Genomic DNA, 20,337 nt, shown 5'->3' on the forward strand with positions numbered 1-20,337 from the left:
AGCGGCCATGTCTCATGCCAGCGCCGGCATACAATGCCGGCTTCAGAAAACACCACAGTTCATGCTGGCACACATGTTAGCACACAAAAAATGGTGGGACTTGAGTTCGACCATGCCATCGAGGCTCCCGTAGTCATGCCGGCCCACCTGCCGGCACACAAAAAGATGGCCCCTCGACGCCATAGATCACTCGTCGTCGAACTTGAGCATGTCGGCCTGCATCTTCTCGAACCACGGCCTCTTCCTTGGCGATAAGTGAAGGAAATATGCCCTAGAGGCAATAATAAAGTTATTATTTATTTCCTTATATCATGATAAATGTTTATTATTCATGCTAGAATTGTATTAACCGGAAACATAATACATGTGTGAATACATAGACAAACAGAGTGTCACTAGTATGCCTCTACTTGACTAGCTCGTTAATCAAAGATGGTTATGTTTCCTAACTATAGACAAAAGAGTTGTTATTTGATTAACGGGATCACATCATTAGTTGAATGATCTGATTGACATGACCCATTCCATTAGCTTAGCACCCGATCGTTTAGTATGTTGCTATTGCTTTCTTCATGACTTATACATGTTCCTATGACTATGAGATTATGTAACTACCGTGTGCCGGAGGAACACTTTGTGTGCTACCAAACGTCACAACGTAACTGGGTGATTATAAAGGTGCTCTACAGGTGTCTCCAAAGGTACATGTTGGGTTGACGTATTTCCAGAATAGGATTTGTCACTCCGATCGTCGGAGAGGTATCTCTGGGCCCTCTCGGTAATGCACATCACATAAGCCTTGCAAGCATTGCAACCAATGAGTTAGTTGTGAGATGATGTATTACGGAACGAGTAAGAGACTTGCCGGCAACGAGATTGAACTAGGTATTGGATACCGACGATCGAATCTCGGGCAAGTAACATACCGATGACAAAGGGAACAACGTATGTTGTTATTCGGTCTGACCGATAAAGATCTTCGTAGAATATGTAGGAGCCAATATGGGCATCCAGGTCCCGCTATTGGTTATTGACCAGAGACGTGTCTCGGTCATGTCTACATTGTTCTCGAACCGTAGGGTCCGCACGCTTAACGTTACGATGATAGTTATTATGAGTTTATGCATTTTGATGTACCGAAGTTAGTTCGGAGTCCCGGATGTGATCACGGACATGACGAGGAGTCTCGAAATAATCGAGACATAAAGATTGATATATTGAAAGCCTACATTTGCACATCGGATTCATTCCGGGTGAAATCGGGATTTTACCGGAGTACCGGGGGGTTACCGGAACCCCCCCGGGGGTTAATGGGCCTACATGGGCCATAAGGGAGAAGAGAGGGGCCGGCCAGGGAAGGCCACGCGCCCCCACCCCCCTAGTCCGAATAGGACAAGGAGGGGGGGGCGCCCCCCTTTCCTCTTCTCCCTCCCCCTTTCCTTCTCCAACAAGGCAAGAGAGGGGGAGTCCTACTCCCGGTGGGAGTAGGACTCCTCCAGGCGCACCCCTTGGGGCCGGCCGCACCTCCCCCTCCCTCCTTTATATACGGGGGCAAGGGGGCACCCTAGAACACACAAGTTGATCCTCGTGATCGTTCCTTAGCCGTGTGTGGTGCCCCCTTCCACCATATTCCACCTCGATCATATCGTTGCAGTGCTTAGGCGAAGCCCTGCGTCGGTAGAACATCATCATCATCACCACGCCGTCGTGCTGACGGAACTCATCCCCGAAGCTTTGCTAGATCGGAGCCCGGGGAGCGTCATCGAGCTGTACGTGTGCTAAGAACTCGGAGGTGCCGGAGTAACGGTACTTGGATCGGTCGGATCGGGAAGACGTACGACTACTTCCTCTACGTTGCATCAACGCTTCCGCTTCGGTCTACGAGGGTACGTAGACAACACTCTCCCCTCTCGTTGCTATGCATCACCATGATCTTGCGTGTGCGTAGGAATTTTTTTGAAATTACTACGTTCCCCAACAGTGGTATCAGAGCCTAGGTTTTATGTGTTGATGTTATATGCACGAGTAGAACACAAGTGAGTTGTGGGCGATATAAGTCATACTGCTTACCAGCATGTCACACTTTGGTTCGGCGGTATTGTTGGACGAAGCGGCCCGGACCAACATTACGCGTACGCTTACGCGAGACCGGTTCTCCCGACGTGCTTTGCATAGAGGTGGCTTGCGGGTGACAGTTTCTCCAACTTTAGTTGAACCGAGTGTGGCTATGCCCGGTCCTTGCGAAGGTTAAAACAACACCAACTTGACAAACTATCGTTGTGGTTTTGATGCGTAGGTAAGATTGGTTCTTGCTTAAGCCCGTAGCAGCCACGTAAAACTTGCAAACAACAAAGTAGAGGACGTCTAACTTGTTTTTGCAGGGCATGTTGTGATATGATATGGTCAAGACATGATGCTAAGTTTTATTGTATGAGATGATCATTTTTTGTAACCGAGTTATCGGCAACTGGCAGGAGCCATATGGTTGTCGCTTTATTGTATGCAATGCAATCGCCCTGTAATGCTTTACTTTATCACTAAGCGGTAGCGATAGTCGTAGAAGCATAAGATTGGCAAGACGACAACGATGCTACGATGGAGATCAAGGTGTCGCGCCGGTGACGATGGTGATCATGACAGTGCTTCGGAGATGGAGATCACAAGCACAAGATGATGATGGCCATATCATATCACTTATATTGATTGCATGTGATGTTTATTTTTTTGCATCTTATCTTGCTTTGATTGACGGTAGCATTATAAGATGATCTCTCACTAATTATCAAGAAGTGTTCTCCCTGAGTATGCACCGTTGCCAAAGTTCATCGTGCCCAGACACCACGTGATGATCGGGTGTGATAAGCTCTACGTCCATCTACAACGGGTGCAAGCCAGTTTTGCACACGCAGAATACTCGGGTTAAACTTGACGAGCCTAGCATATGCAGATATGGCCTCGGAACACGGAGACCGAAAGGTCGAGCGTGAATCATATAGTAGATATGATCAACATAACGATGTTCACCATTCAAAACTACTCCATTTCACGTGATGATCGGTTATGGTTTAGTTGATTTGGATCACGTGATCACTTAGAGGATTAGAGGGATGTCTATCTAAGTGGGAGTTCTTCAAGTAATTTGATTAATTAAACTTAAATTTATCATGAACTTAGTACCTCATAGTATCTTGCTTATGTATCTTGCTTATGTATCTTGCTTATGTATGTATCTTGCTTATGTATCTTGCTTATGTATGTTTGATTGTTGATAGATGGCCCGTGCTGTTGTTCCGTTGAATTTTAATGTGTTCCTTGAGAAAGCAAAGTTGAAAGATGATGGTAGCAATTACACGGACTGGGTCCGTAACTTGAGGATTATCCTCATTGCTGCACAGAAGAATTACGTCCTGGAAGCACCGCTGGGTGCCAGGCCTGCTGCTGGAGCAACACCAGATGTTATGAACGTCTGGCAAAGCAAAGCTGATGACTACTCGATAGTTCAGTGTGCCATGCTTTACGGCTTAGAATCGGGACTTCAACGACGTTTTGAACGTCATGGAGCATATGAGATGTTCCAGGAGTTGAAGTTAATATTTCAAGCAAATGCCCGGATTGAGAGCTATGAAGTCTCCAATAAGTTCTATAGCTGCAAGATGGAGGAGAACAGTTCTGTCAGTGAGCATATACTCAAAATGTCTGGGTATAATAATCACTTGATTCAATTGGGAGTTAATCTTCCAGATGATTGCGTCATTGACAGAATTCTCCAATCACTGCTACCAAGCTACAAGAGCTTTGTGATGAACTATAATATGCAAGGGATGAATAAGACTATTCTCGAGCTCTTCGCAATGCTAAAAGCTGCGGAGGTAGAAATCAAGAAGGAGCATCAAGTGTTGATGGTCAACAAGACCACTAGTTTCAAGAAAAAGGGCAAAGGGAAGAAGAAGGGGAACTTCAAAAGGAACGGCAAGCAAGTTGCTACTCAAGAGAAGAAACCCAAGTCTGGACCTAAGCCTGAAACTGAGTGCTTCTACTGCAAGCAGACTGGTCACTGGAAGCGGAACTGCCCCAAGTATTTGGCGGATAAGAAGGATGGTGAGGTGAACAAAGGTATATGTGATATATATGTTATTGATGTGTACCTTACTAGAGCTCGCAGTAGCACCTGGGTATTTGATACTGGTTCTGTTGCTAATATTTGCAACTCGAAACAGGGACTACGGATTAAGCGAACACTGGCAAAGGACGAGGTGACGATGCGCATGGGAAATGGTTCCAAAGTCGATGTGATCGCGGTCGGCACGCTACCTCTACATCTACCTTCGGGATTAGTATTAGACCTAAATAATTGTTATTTGGTGCCAGCGTTGAGCATGAACATTATATCTGGATCTTGTTTGATGCGAGACGGTTATTCATTTAAATAAGAGAATAATGGTTGTTCTATTTATATGAGTAATATCTTGTATGGTCATGCACCTTTGAAGAGTGGTCTATTTTTATGAATCTCGATAGTAGTAACACACATATTCATAATGTTGAAGCCAAAAGATGCAGAGTTGATAATGATAGTGCAACTTATTTGTGGCACTGCCGTTTAGGTCATATCGGTATAAAGCGCATGAAGAAACTCCATACTGATGGACTGTTGGAACCACTTGATTATGAATCACTTGGTACTTGTGAACCGTGCCTCATAGGCAAGATGACTAAAACACCGTTCTCCGGTTCTATGGAGAGAGCAACAGATTTGTTAGAAATCATATATACAGATGTATGTGGTCCGATGAATATTGAGGCTCGTGGCGGATATCGTTATTTTCTCACCTTCACAGATGATTTAAGCAGATATGGGTATATCTACTTAATGAAACATAAGTCTGAAACATTTGAAAAGTTCAAAGAATTTCAGAGTGAAGTTGAAAATCATCATAACAAGAAAATAAAGTTTCTACGATTTGATCGTGGAGGAGAATATTTGAGTTACAAGTTTGGTGTACATTTGAAACAATGCGGAATAGTTTCGCAACTCACGCCACCCGGAACACCACAGCGTAATGGTGTGTCCGAACGTCGTAATCGTACTTTACTAGATATGGTGCGATCTATGATGTCTCTTACTGATTTACCGCTATCGTTTTGGGGTTATGCTTTAGAGACGGCCGCATTCACGTTAAATAGGGCACCATCGAAATCTGTTGAGACGACGCCTTATGAACTATGGTTTGGTAAGAAACCAAAGTTGTCGTTTCTTAAAGTTTGGGGCTGCGATGCTTATGTGAAAAAGCTTCAACCTGATAAGCTCGAACCCAAATCGGAGAAATGTGTCTTCATAGGATACCCAAAGGAAACTGTTGGGTACACCTTCTATCACAGATCCGAAGCAAGACATTCGTTGCTAAGAATGGATCCTTTCTAGAGAAGGAGTTTCTCTCGAAAGAAGTGAGTGGGAGGAAAGTAGAACTTGACGAGGTAACTGTACCTGCTCCCTTATTGGAAAGTAGTACATCACAGAAACCTGTTTCTGCGACACCTACACCAATTAGTGAGGAAGCTAATGATAATGATCATGAAACTTCAGAACAAAATACTACTGAACCTCGTAGATCAACCAGAGTAAGATCTGCGCCAGAGTGGTACGGTAATCATATTCTGGAAGTCATGCTACTAGATCATGATGAACCTACGAACTATGAAGAAGCGATGGTGAGCCCAGATTCCGCAAAATGGCTTGAAGCCATGAAATATGAGATGGGATCCATGTATGAGAACAAAGTCTGGACTTTGGTTGACTTGCCTGATGGTTGGCAAGCAATTGAGGATAAATGGATCTTCAAGAAGAAGATTGACGCTGACGGTAATGTTACTGTCTACAAAGCTCGACTTGTCGCAAAAGGTTTTTGACAAGTTCAAGGGATTGACTACGATGAGACCTTCTCACCCGTAGCGATGCTTAAGTCTGTTCGAATCATGTTAGCAATTGCCGCATTTTATGATTATGAAATTTGGCAGATGGATGTCAAAACTGCATTCCTGAATGGATTTCTGGAAGAAGAGTTGTATATGATGCAACCGGAAGGTTTTGTCGATACAAAGGGAGCTAACAAAGTTTGCAAGCTCCAGCGATCCATTTATGGACTGGTGCAAGCCTCTCGGAGTTGGAATAAACGCTTTGATAGTGTGATCAAAGCATTTGGTTTTATACAGACTTTTGGAGAAGCCTGTATTTACAAGAAAGTGAGTGGGAGCTCTGTAGCATTTCTGATATTATATGTAGATGACATATTATTGATTGGAAATGATATAGAATTTCTGGATAGCATAAAGGGATACTTGAATAAGAGTTTTTCAATGAAAGACCTCGGTGAAGCTGCTTACATATTAGGAATAAAGATCTATAGAGATAGATCAAGACTCAATGCCCGACCACTGTAGAAGATAGAGAGAAAATGAAAGATGTTCCGTATGCTTCAGCCATGGGATCTATCATGTATGCAATGCTGTGTACCAGACCTGATGTGTGCCTTGCTATAAGTCTAGCAGGGAGGTACCAAAGTAATCCAGCAGTGGATCACTGGACAGCGGTCAAGAACATCCTGAAGTACCTGAAAAGGACTAAGGATATGTTTCTCGTATATGGAGGTGACAAAGAGCTCATCGTAAACGGTTACGTTGATGCAAGCTTTGACACTGATCCGGACGATTCTAAATCGCAAACTGGATACGTGTTTACATTAAACGGTGGAGCTGTCAGTTGGTGCAGTTCTAAACAAAGCGTTGTGGCGGGATCTACATGTGAAGCGGAATACATAGCTGCTTCGGAAGCAGCAAACGAAGGGGTCTGCATGAAGGAGTTCATATCCGATCTAGGTGTCATACCTAGTGCATCGGGTCCAATGAAAATCTTTTGTGACAATACTGGTGCAATTGCCTTGGCAAAGGAATCCAGATTTCACAAGAGAACCAAGCACATCAAGAGATGGTTCAATTCCATCCGGGATCTAGTCCAGGTGGGAGACATAGAGATTTGCAAGATACATACGGATCTGAATGTTGCAGACCCATTGACTAAGCCTCTTCCACGAGCAAAACATGATCAGCACCAAGGCTCCATGGGTGTTAGAATCATTACTGTGTAATCTAGATTATTGACTCTAGTGCAAGTGGGAGACTGAAGGAAATATGCCCTAGAGGCAATAATAAAGTTATTATTTATTTCCTTATATCATGATAAATGTTTATTATTCATGCTAGAATTGTATTAACCGGAAACATAATAAATGTGTGAATACATAGACAACCAGAGTGTCACTAATATGCCTCTACTTGACTAGCTCGTTAATCAAAGATGGTTATGTTTCCTAACCATAGACAAAAGAGTTGTTATTTGATTAACGGGATCACATCATTAGTTGAATGATCTGATTGACATGACCCATTCCATTAGCTTAGCACCCGATCGTTTAGTATGTTGCTATTGCTTTCTTCATGACTTATACATGTTCCTATGACTATGAGATTATGTAACTCCCGTGTGCCGGAGGAACACTTTGTGTGCTACCAAACGTCACAACGTAACTGGGTGATTATAAAGGTGCTCTACAGGTGTCTCCAAAGGTACATGTTGGGTTGACGTATTTCGAGATTAGGATTTGTCACTCCGATCGTCGGAGAGGTATCTCTGGGCCCTCTCGGTAATGCACATCACATAAGCCTTGCAAGCATTGCAACCAATGAGTTAGTTGCGAGATGATGTATTACGGAACGAGTAAAGAGACTTGGCGGCAACTAGATTGAACTAGGTATTGGATACTGATGATCGAATCTCGGGCAAGTAACATACCGATGACAAAGGGAACAACGTATGTTGTTATGCGGTCTGACCGATAAAGATCTTCGTAGAATATGTAGGAGCCAATATGGGCATCCAGGTCCCGCTATTGGTTATTAACCAGAGACGTGTCTCGGTCATGTCTACATTGTTCTCGAACCGTAGGGTCCGCACTCTTAACGTTACGATGACAGTTATTATGAGTTTATGCATTTTGATGTACCGAAGTTAGTTCGGAGTCCCGGTTGTGATCACGGACATGAGGAGGAGTCTCTAAATGATCGAGACATAAAGATTGATATATTGGAAGCCTACATTTGGACATCGGATTCATTCCGGGTGAAATCGGGATTTTACCGGAGTACCGGGGGGTTACCGGAACCCCCCCCCCCCCCGGGGGTTAATGGGCCTACATGGGCCATAAGGGAGAAGAGAGGGGCCGGTCAGGGAAGGCCATGTGCCCCCTCCACCCTAGTCCGAATAAGACAAGGAAGGGGGGGGTGGCGCCCCCCTTTCCTCTTCTCCCTCCCCCTTTCCTTCTCCAACAAGGCAAGAGAGGGGGAGTCCTACTCCCGGTGGGAGTAGGACTCCTCCAGGCGCACCCCTTGGGGCCGGCCGCACCTCCCCCTCCCTCCTTTATATACGGGGGCAAGGGGGCACCCTAGAACACACAAGTTGATCCTCGTGATCGTTCCTTAGCCGTGTGCGGTGCCCCCTTCCACCATATTCCACCTCGATCATATCGTTGCAGTGCTTAGGCGAAGCCCTGCGTCGGTAGAACATCATCATCGTCACCACGCCGTCGTGCTGACGGAACTCATCCCCGAAGCTTTGCTGGATCGGAGCCCGGGGAGCGTCATCGAGCTGTACGTGTGCTAAGAACTCGGAGGTGCCGGAGTAACGGTACTTGGATCGGTCGGATCAGGAAGACGTACGACTACTTCCTCTACGTTGCATCAACGCTTCCGCTTCGGTCTACGAGGGTACGTAGACAACACTCTCCCCTCCCGTTGCTATGCATCACCATGATCTTGCGTGTGCGTAGGATTTTTTTTGAAATTACTACGTTCCCCAACAATAAGGCGTTGCGATCCACCTTCATGATCTCCACACCGGTCATCATGCTTGCAAGAGCCACTTCTTTCGCCTTTGTCTTGGCGTTGGCGGCCTCGATCTCTAGCATCTTGGCTTGCTTCTCCGCCTCGAGCTCGAACATCTTGGCTTGCTTCTCAGCGTCGAGATCAAGCCTCCTCCTTTGGATCTCCATGAAAGCATCCATTTGCTCCGCCTTGAAACGCCGGCGCTCGTCCTCTCTTGAGTCCTTCTTATTCATCATGCCGTCCACGCTCGCGATCAAGGCGTTGGTGGCCGCATCTCGCTTGTCCTCCTTGGAGTTGGTCTTCCCCCGCGGCCGTGCCGGCTCGCCCTCCCCAACATCCTCCACGGCGCCCTTCCCCCCACGTGCCTTGAGCGCGGCATATTGTGCCTTGAACTTCTCTTCGTCCTTGATGACCCGATAGCAATGGGAGAGGTTGAAGCACTTGCCATTGTGTTGAACCTTGAATGCCTCCAAAGCTTGAAATGCCTACAAAATGTTTCCATGCAAGCATATGAGCAAGTGATCTTGATGGCACAAAAGAGGGCGGCTTGCTAGCATACCATGTCTTGCACGCCGATGCCGCTCACGGGGCGGACCTTGACGCTCTTAAGGGTGGCGCAAAACTTATTGCACTCTTGTTGGATCACCCTCCACCGCTTGGAAATGGAGACCCACCTGCGCGTGCTCACAAATTGGTAAGGTGGAAACTTCTTGCGCTCATGAAACTCGCGGTGCGCACGAGTCCAAAAGGTCGAATGCTTTTGCTCGGCGCCCGTCTTTGGGTCTTGTCCAATGTCTCGCCAACACTCACAAAGAAGTTTGTCCTCGACAGCTGTGTACGCCTTCGTGCGCTTGCTCTTGCGCTTCGGCTTAGGACCGGCGGTTTGGTTGGCGAGCTCGTCCTCGAACAAAGGCTCCACTTCAATGTCGCACTCGTCATCTTCCTCTAGCCCATAGTCCTTCGGGAATTCGTGGTCGAGGGGGAAGCCGTCCAGGTCGATGCCGACCTGATCACGCATGAAGGCCGCCTGATCGGGATCATAGCCAGCGGCTGGCGTGAACGCCCCGCGGCCGTCCTTGCTTTGCGTCTCCTCTGGATCGTAGCCAGCGCCCGGCGCACCACCCTCGAAGATGAGGTGTTGCATGAAGTCCTCGTCGACGGCGGACGACATTTCCTCGAAGATGAGGTGTTTCCTCATGCCTCCGGACGATGAGCCACCGACCACCGGGTGGCGTTGAGGTCGATGGGCACGGGCGCGGGCGTGCAAGGCGCAACCACGCTCACGTCGGGTGAGCACTCCCCGGAGAGGCGGGAGGCCTGTGGGTAGACGTGGAAGCCGGGGACCGGGTTGCAAGCCGATGCGCAGGGTGAGTCGGGCATCACCATCCGAGGAAACGCCGACGAGCCGGTGCTGGCCGCGGCAACGGCGGCTTGGACGAGGTTGTGCTGGCTAGGGTTTACCCCAAGCATGTAGAGCGCCTCCCTCATTGCTGCGGCGACGCGGGCGTTGGTGAACTCCTGCTGCGCGGCAGCGACGGCGGCGGCCTGCGCAGCGGCCTCATCCCTCGCGTCCTCGGCGTGCCTCCGGACCTTCCTCTTGGCCGACTCGCTTGCCCGTTGTTCGGGCGTCAGCGCCTTCTTCGGCTTGGTCGCCGCGGCGGTCTTGCGCGGGGCACGAGGCTTGCCTTTCCCGGAGGGGGCGACGGCGCCGGACGAGGCGAGGGAGGCGAGGCCGGCGGCGGCGTCGAGGTCGAGGTCGATGGCGTCCTCCATGGCTGGTTGGGGGGCGGGGTGCACGCGGGCGGGAGCGTTTTTGGAGAAAATGAGGGGAAATGATGGTGGCTGCCACCGACAGGCGGTCCCGGGGAGAGGAGTAGGCGCGCGCGTCCGTCTCGTGTCCGCACCGACGCAAATCCGGCTCAAAATTGAGCCTGAAATGGGTCGCCCGCGGACGAAAAATGGACGCGCGTCCGTTTGGGTCGGCGCGTTGGGCCGCCACTTTTGTCCGCGCCGACCCAAACGGACACGGGCGTACGAAATGGATCGCTCCATTGGAGTTGCTCTTAGTCCTTCCTATAGATTTGGCATTAGACATCATCGTCATGGGATGCTGGAGTACATGGATGGTCAGAAATGATAAGATCTTTAAGCAAGTGCCTGCTCATCCTATCAGCTGGACTTCCTATTTGAAAGAAGGACTCTATTATTCAATGCTGAGAGCTAAACAAGTCAAGGCCAACAAGCTTCAGTCCTGAATTAGTAACAATCTGTAGTCCATGATTAATTTTGATAGAGCTGGTATTGGGTGATTTATGATGTATTCTGGACTTCCTTTGTATATACTTTTTTTAATATAATTGAAATACCGTAAAGCAATTCTTCTACGGTAAGAGTTTAAAAAGAAGTCCGTGCATCGCATATGATTGCTTTTACAAAATTAGCACCCTACCGCGCATGTTTATCCGTAGCATGTGTGACAGTAACACACCTCTAGCAAACCATGCAAGACAATGATTCACATCTGTGTGTGCGATAGTTTTTTTTTGAAGTGTATGTAATTACCTTAACTGTACTAGTGCTAGTATTGACCAAGTACAATAAGCTCACTTGGTCGAAAAAGTGCTGGTACAAACCAAAGTTTAAGATCGCGGCCAAAAGGGTTTAGTGGCTGGCTCTTCAAAACGCTACGGCCGCTATGCCATTTAGCGGGAACAGTACATATGCATGTTTGTCTGAAGAAATTTAGGATTTTCAGCAGAAAACAGAGGATTTTCTTGGAAGCAGTGTTGAAAATCTAAGCTACAACCTACAAGTCGTGCAATACCAATAGGCTGACATGCTCTGTTGCTTGTATTGAATCACCAAACAATAGAGATTAGAGAGGATCAGAGCAATCCTGTACCTCCTGGAGATATACTGCAAGTTGGAACCGTGTGAGACTGAGCTATCATTATGGAGTGTGGACACATCGACGTCGTCCTGCAGAGGCCTTCGTCGCCGGTCGCAGCGTTGGCGTGACGACAGCAGTATAGGTTGCGGCTCCTGCCAGGTGCTCTGGTCTCCGCTTTGCTGCCTCGCACATCAGTGCATCCGACTTGCGGCGAAGCAGCCGCCGGCCCACCGAGCGCAGCTGGGAAGAACCGCGCAGCCGCCGCAGCAGCTGAGAAGGGAATGGGGATAGCGATGAGTTAGGTTTTCTGGATGAGCTGCTCCTCTGTCCTCTCCATCGGGGCAAATGTGGGCCTGGCTCTTGTTGGGCCTCTGTTTCAGCCCGTCCCAGCGAAATTGCAGCGAGCGCAAATGAGTTTTGCGCCGTTTCGCGCAGCGATCGCGTGATTAGCCACAGATCGCGTTTTTTAAGGCATCGCGTCGCGGGAAGGCTTCCAGCCAGCGATCGCGCAATTTTCGTCCGCGATTTAAAAGTTTGGTACAAACTCAAGCAAACCTAAAGAAAAAGTACAAAAAATCAGTTACTCGTCGCCATCCACCTTGTTGATGAGCTGTTATGACATTTATTCTTTTTCGAGCTCCCCATCAAGTGTTGGTGCCTATATATAGTTTCCATCAACCGTGGTTCATAGTGATCATATAGCCAGAATCAGATAACGATAGGATATTCATCCGTTGTGCCCACATAATTTATCTCCGAGTATGCTAGTCATGGCAGATAGTACTCAAGACAATTCCTCTCATTTTATTTTGTTAAAGTCATGTTTTTAGGAAATATGAAATATATATTGGGCCTTATGTGCACACTACCACAAATATGTTAATTAGATTTGGGAGGCGTTAGGAAACGATTATCTTGTAGACACTACTCCAAAAGCGGTGAATCAAATGACATTTTTCCTATAAGAATTGAGATGCATGACATCTATTATTCTTTGTTTTTTTTTCTATTCATATCACTGTTTTAAATAGCACGCTATAGCGTTTGCAAAAGGTCTTGCGCTAAGAGACTTTGGTCCAAACAAATAAACAAACATTTTAAATAGCGCGCTATAGCATTTGAAGAGGTCCGCCTCTAAGATGCTTAGCGCGCTGTTTAAAACTATGATTCCTATCCTATGAAACAAAGAAGACCTTATATGTGTGTAATATTTTTATAGTAGGCTTTGGTACAATTTCCTGTCACTAGTTACATCCTTGCCCGTGAATTTTATTAGACTTAATTTCCTAGCTGTTTTCCATATAGCTGTTTCGGGTGTACTGCAGTAATACGCAGCATATATATGCCAGGTCTCAGTTATTTACATACTTATTAATTTTGGATTTTAGAATTTTACCATTTGTTTCCGTAGTGACAAGACAGTGACCTTCATTTGGAGCCTATGTACGAGCACTTGTGGCCTTCTCCTTTAAATGAGTGAGCAGTGCAAGTTGTTTCAGGTTCTGCAGATTTCCTGACTAATGCAAAAGCAGACCTTGCATTTAAACTGCACATGCACGCATGATCTAAATAAGTAACTTTTCACACACTCTAATATCTTCATTTGCAACGGACACCACAAAGTTTTGCTACAGTACATACATAATTCCGGGCAGCTTTTTCTCTCTGCTGATCAACAAAGAGTGTAGTCTGCTGCTCGCAAGCACTCTACACTGATAGGAACTTCCGCAAGAGCAAGATAAAATCCTGTTATTTTTCACCGCTTTTCACAAGGGGCAATATGTTGTGCGTAGCTTGTCCTTCTGTTCGCAGAAGCATTGACAAGCCACCACCTGGTACCTTAATCATGCCTCCTTTGGCAGTGCACGGTTAGAGTCACTGGAGCTAGATGTTTGCACGGTTTCCGAGAGCCAGCGGAGCACGTCGACCTGAGCGCGCAGGTGCATGGCGTAGTCCATGGCCTCGCATAACAGAGTGGCCTCGTCGACGGTGGAGTTCCGGCCTCCCGGTATCACCTCCCTCAGTGCCATGGTCCTGCTGCTCACCAGCCTCCCCGGAGTGTCGCCACCACCGGCGCGGCCTGATCTCCCCGAGCACCTCTTACGACGGCAGCACCTCCTCACGGTCCTCCTACACCTCTGCACCTTGCACGCGCTGGACGCCGGTGCCAAGATGGCCTTGGGCCACCTCGCTCCGCCTCCATGCGCAGCCGCCATGGCGACGTCCACGGAGGACTTGACGGCGCGCTTCCTCTTGTGGAGGCTCGTGGCGCCGTTACCGATGGATGTGCACGTGTGTGCCTGGAGCTGCAGTCCGAGGAGGAGGTTCTTGAGGAAGGCCTGCTTGAAGGACATGGTGCTGGTGTTAGGATCTTTCATGGCTTCTATATCTTGTTTTGCTTGAGAGGAGACAGGATGTACTTGCTGTGGCAAGTAATGTCGATGGATGGATAGGTACCAGACACAAGGGCTCCTGCTGCTTAAATATGACTGTCTCCGGCATCCATGTGGATGTGGTGTCACTAAAAGGCGCCTTGCTTAAAATTATTCCGTATAGTAGGTGTAACATGCTTGTGTCACCGGCAGCTGAATCATAACCTCCCACACATGCACGCATGATCTTTGTCGTTGTTGCCGATAACAACGTTTTGTGCGGTGCATGTTGGTGACTTGAAGCCAAAATGTATACCACCACATACAGTCATATACTCATGACATTAATTGTTATTGCCTTCATATCACAGCTAGACGTGCTCATATTCTTCCATGATGATGGTGATCGCTTTAATTGGGCACGCATGTATATATGAAGGCGTGTCATATTCTTTCATGATAATGATGTGTTGTCTTATGCTACGCATGGAGGTAGAGCCGACAAGTACGACGCCAGATGTTCACAAGCTTAATGTACTCCAAACACATGATGGTAACATAATTACTGGTGATCAGCTGGCTCCATGTCATGGTCACACAGAAATCTATTTATATAAAAAAAGAGATTGACAGGCTAACCACAAAAAAGATAATTAGGCTAAAAATTCCCACAATAATTAGAAGTATCTAACCATTGATTTAATAGACCTTCTTTTTCTTAACAAACCATAGTCGTTGGATATTAATAACCTGGTGGACCTCCTCACGCATCCACAGGAAAGAAAATCTACCCCTTAGGATCCATCTACTAGGAAAGAAACTACTATCCCCTCAAAAAAAAAAGGAAAGAAACTACTCACGCAAAAAAAAAAAACTCCTCACACATCCAGATGTAAAAAAAACACACGCATCCATACAGAAAAGAAAACCTACTCTTATGTATCCATCTAGGAAATAAAAAAAGGTCATCCCCCTCACGTAGGTACATATCTATACCTACCAGGGAAGAAAATAGATCGAAAGCTATCCTCTTCTCGCCTCCTCTTTTCCTCCCATCCTGGCAGGAAAGATCGATCTGAGGTGCTCTCTTGGATGAGTTCCCAAGCAATTCCCCTAACGCAGCTACCTATCTAGACCTAAGGTATGCGTACAGAAAAGAAAATAGGTGGAAAGGTCTGCCCTTCTCGCCTCCTCTATTACTCCCATCCTACAATGGAAGATCGATCAGAAGTGCTTTGCTGGATGAATTCCCTGGAAATTCCATGATGTTGCCGTTGTCTAGGCGAGGATCAGGGGCTCCGGCCTCAACTCTGATTCTACATGTACAAGCCGCTAACTGGCAATTCTCTGACATATGTCTCCGCATTAACAGGTTATATGATGTTCTGCGTGTAGCGGCACAGAGGATGTGAAGACCCATGACACTACATGAGACTCACTATATACAAAACGTATGGTTTGCCGACGTCAGGGCAAGGTTCCTATGATTCCACCCACCCACACATGCATCCTTAACTTCCTTTTACTCAGCTGGATGAATGAGAGCATGGATGCAACTAGCTACATCACGAAGACTAACTTAGTAAACATGTGCAGATTGGCTGATTCAGATCGGTATGGGGTAAACAGATGTACGCATCATGCCTGTTATTCTTCCATGCACATCCATCACGATATCAGGCAAGACAACTTGCCACCTGCCGAGGTATGAGCATACAAACCAGCTGATCGACCTAAGCATCCATACATACATATTACAACTAACACATATCTGCTTTTGACTGCATCATTTATTTTCCTATACTGTATCAAGATATGGAGGCCTTTTAATTAATCCTTCTGCTTAGGAATATCTATATTTTTGTGGTGGATGAAGACGTTCCCGTGCATCATGTGACTGGCCGTTTGGTAGGACAACACACTGGATGGAGGGGTGTCTGCGTCATCTATTTTTCTACATAACAACGTATATCTAGATTTTCATGTATGATTAAACTTTTCCTTTTTCTGAAATCTGCAGCATGTACAGTGGATGAGAAGCTTGGTGCATGATTTGGGGGCTTGTAGGTTGATCGGACAATAAGCTATATGAAGTCTTGAGGAGCCATACAGTTGATAAGAGATGTCACATGATATGTCGTGTGTCCAGACTAACAACGTTCACGCTGGATTGAAGCTCTTCTTTTCAGGTATTGCACACATGAGACTGGAAAAGCAACGTAAGATGGACGGCAATGTTAGTTTGCTGCATCTGAGTTTTCTTATCACGTTCTGCCTGTGGGTTACATCTATGTACAACATATATCTCCTTTTTGTAATTAGCATCACAGGCCTATATAATCACTGTAAACACGCCGCCTATTTGGGGTGGCCCTTATTAACATCTGTGAAGTAAAAATTTCATGGAACTAATATATTTTCAATCCTGTGAATCACATGAAAACAATGTTTGCATTTGTTTGAACAAGTACCTTAATAGTATATTTCCACTAGAAAAATAGTATGAACTTGATTTCCAAATTCACGCTCTGACGAATATTTAACCCAATAGTATGTGGATGCAGATGCAGATGCTCTTAATAACACTGTTGTTAATGTCCAATTGCCATTTAAAATCTTGGTCGCCCAAAGTTACTACTAGAGCCTCCATTTCTCTCTTTGAAGGTGTGAAATTTTATCAACTAGATGATACCCCGCGCGTTGCTGCGGAATCTCTTTGCTAGCATTAAAAGTGGCATAAAAAACCTAATAGAACAGAAAGTCAGCACTATACATTCCAAGGTGAATCACAACAAAGAGAACAGTTTTCCCGCAGGTAGTAGACTGGGTCTTGTGGATGTATGGCCAAGTATAGATATCAATATTCGATCGTTTTGTATGACCAATGCTTGAGTGCCAACAACATTTCTATGAATTGCGCCAAGTTAGTGTATCAAAGTATCAAAGTGTGGAACAGTGCCTTGATACTAAGAAAGACTTACTCTATTTTATTTTTCCTTTGAACTATTGGAGTAGATTTCCAATTACCATTGATTAAGACATCATCACATAGCCTCTATGGAGCTCAAAAGATTAATCAGGCGAGTAATTTTTACAATTCTGAAGATATTTGACAAAAATGAACATGAAAACAAACCTATTGACGCCAACCTACTTCAGCAAGTACAATTGTTCCTTTTTCATGGGAAATGCGGTAGTTTTCGGAATAGAGACTGCTTGATACATTTGTTGGTTGAAAACACAACTAATAAAACATGTGTTAAATATTGTACTTTTCACAATTGATGAAGAAACCACTCTGTTTGGAAAATATCAGGTTTTGTTGAATCTCCTATTTTCATCATCAAGCATAAGTTGCAAAGGTATATCTGAGATTAATTTAGGAATACTTAATATTATTACTCAACGTAGGTAAGTGCACCAAATATACGACGGGCATACAGCCACAAGTTATGATACAACGGCAGTACATATTGTAAATAAAAAAGACATCGCTCCAGCGATACCCATAGGACTTATCTATCTTCGAAAATGCGGAGAACATACCTCATCTTCCATAAATCATATCTGCAGCTTACACTTGTGTACAAAGAACTACATGTGCCATAAACATTCAAATGATCGAACAAATAGGAAATCAAGATTTTGCCCAAGCCACACACAACCAAAAGCCATTACGTAGGGTACATGCATAGAACAAAAATGGTAATTTAATTTTTGATGGATCTGTAACAATGTCTTGCCTGAAATAACATGTAGAGAAGTACAGGTCCTTGAGAGTGTAGTTATCCTGTATGGATCTCTAACAATGGCAAGCCTGCAAACAACATAAAGAGAAGTAGAATTCAACGAAAGTACAGTTATCCAAATAGCAGATCAAGATGAGCAATGGTACTGGCTCATATATCATCACAAAAATTATTATCATTCACCGTGCGTCCTGCAGTTTTTAATTCTTACAAAATATAAAAACAATTCAAAACTGTAGACAATTAGGTTTGTAGGGCGAAATCGGACCGCTTCTTCCCATGGCTAGGGGCAATGTAGACGCATCCCCAGCCTTGGTGGCTCCTCCTTCTCATGGCTCAATTAAAAGAGATGAATGAACCTAAAGCTGAAACGATGGACCTGTAGAGCAGTTTCAGCAGAGAATTTTAATAGTGGTGGAGAATTATTTCCGATCAAGGTAGAAGGAAGACGAAAGGAAAAGATTTGTAACCTGTTAATAATTGTCGTTGCTATTTACTTGGATTCCTATATGAACTCGTGTTTATTAAAAGCCATAATAAAAAGTTAAGTGGGGGAGATGAAAAACTGATGTTGGACGCACTGCAGTGGGATTATTTTGGCTCGATCAGTCAATGGGTTACGGCTGCAACTGAAGGCAAGCGAGGCTAATTCGATCGGTTGTGTGCAAAGAATACGATCGTTTTTATAAGAACAAAAATACTGAAGACAGAAAAAATCCCGAAGAGTACACAACCTGTCGACGTACTCACGAAGTTTGCTACCCTTGCCGCAAACCCATGGCGGACACACATGAGCAAAACTTCCTAGTACTATGCAGTAGCTCAACTTGCCAAGAGCATGGCTACTATTACGTCAGGTGCAGGTGGCTCACCATCCGCAGATACATCACCTCCGCCTGTTGACTAACCAAAAAATTAATTAGTCATCATGGAATCAATGAACCAACCAACGATCTGTGGTTGATGACTGGACTCTCTATGGCACCGAGTAAGGGCGACGTACCAGCAACTCGTGTGCCGCTAGACACCGTTGTTGTCGAGGCCGAGGTACTTGACGGCGACCTGCTGCGGAGTGGGGCCGGGGCGAAGGCCGCCGTCGACGGAGTCCCCGTAGACGGGGCCAAAGCCGACCTTAGAGGAAGTTGGAGGTGGATTTGCGAGGGACTTACAGCTTGTCAGGGGAGTTAATTGCACAAAACCATCACATTTGCGGCTAGATTTGCAGAAAATCACCAAGTCGCTAATCCGTTGCAAAAAACACTTCATTAGCAATAAACTTGTTGCAAAAAGCACTGATCAGGTGATTTAACCCATTTAATCATTTTCTGACAAGTGGGGCCCGGTTGTCAAGAGCTGACTTGGCAAACAAATGGCATACACACCCCTGGATCCAAAAATAAAATGCAATCAACCCCCTTGCTCTCAATACCCCTGCTCTCGATCCCGCTGGCTCTCGTCGCCGCCGCAGAAGCCCACCCGCCGCCTGCGCGCAGCCGCCGCAACGGCATCCTCACTAGAGAAGGGCAGCAGCGGCACCCTCAGCGCGGTGGCGGACGCCCAGCCCCTCCGTGCCCATCGAGACGTCCCCGCTCCCTTCCCCCGCTGTGGCCCCTTCCTACGCGCACTCGCACTCGCCGTCGCCGTCTCGTCCTGCACTCCGCCGCCGCGCCCGCCCCCTCCCCTGCTGCTGACAAGGAAGGAGACGACGACAACGCCGATTACAACAAGAAGAAGGGCCAGGCCCCAGTAGGTTAGGGCGGCGCCGACGGGTTAGGTGAGGTGGCCGGAGCCGGAGGAAGGTCAGTCGCGCAGGGGAGATGAAAGATGGGTCACGAGCGCAAGGGAGGGGGAGGGATGGGTGGGGGGTCTGATTGCTTTTTTATTTTAGATCAAGGGATGTGTATGTTAATTTTTTGCCATGTCAGCACCTTATAATTGGGCCCCAGTTGTCACAAAGCGATCAAACAGGACAAATCACCCGATCAGTGTTTTTTGCAACGAGATTATGCGGATCGCGGTGATTTTTGCAACGGATTAGCGACTTGGTGGTTTTCTGCAAACCTAGCCGCAAATGTGGTAGTTTTGTGCAATTGACTCCTCGTCAGGGTGAAGGCTTGCAGCCTTTGTCATCGCCGCCGTCCGCCAAAGGTCCTCCAAGGAGAGAAATCGTAATTTCATCACCGAGCGCACCACGCCGCACCGGTTCATCACCGAGCGCACCCCGCCGCACCGGACCTGGCGTAGGACGTACCTCCTGCTCCATTTCTCGTAGCAGCCGCCACCACCAGGCCTGAAGCACACGAGGTGGCCCATGAATTCGGACCAGTAGCTCAGGAGGACCTTCAAACCATGGACTCAAGCACCGTGCCAAGAAGGGGAACGTAGCACGGGT

At 46.5% G+C, this 20,337-nt stretch overlaps 1 protein-coding gene across 1 annotated transcript; it reads right to left on the reverse strand.

The window, feature by feature from the left end:
* Window positions 1–13,396: 13,396 nt before the first annotated feature.
* Window positions 13,397–14,314, reverse strand: LOC147961711 (transcription factor IBH1-like 1). The gene has a single exon (XM_087537480.1). It carries the CDS (start codon window positions 14,200–14,202, stop codon window positions 13,669–13,671), a length of 534 nt encoding a protein of 177 aa, XP_087393606.1. The 5' UTR covers window positions 14,203–14,314; the 3' UTR covers window positions 13,397–13,668.
* Between the last annotated feature and the right edge of the window lie 6,023 nt (window positions 14,315–20,337).

The sequence above is a fragment of the Triticum urartu genome, chromosome 7A, assembly GCF_056163025.1.
Source record: "Triticum urartu cultivar PI428250 chromosome 7A, HENAU_Tu73, whole genome shotgun sequence".
NCBI classification, from domain to species: Eukaryota; Viridiplantae; Streptophyta; class Magnoliopsida; order Poales; family Poaceae; genus Triticum; species Triticum urartu.

Bases quoted from the DNA above. Each gene is read 5' to 3' on its own strand.
- LOC147961711 (XM_087537480.1), bottom strand. From the start codon at position 14,202: ATGAAAGATCCTAACACCAGCACCATGTCCTTCAAGCAGGCCTTCCTC.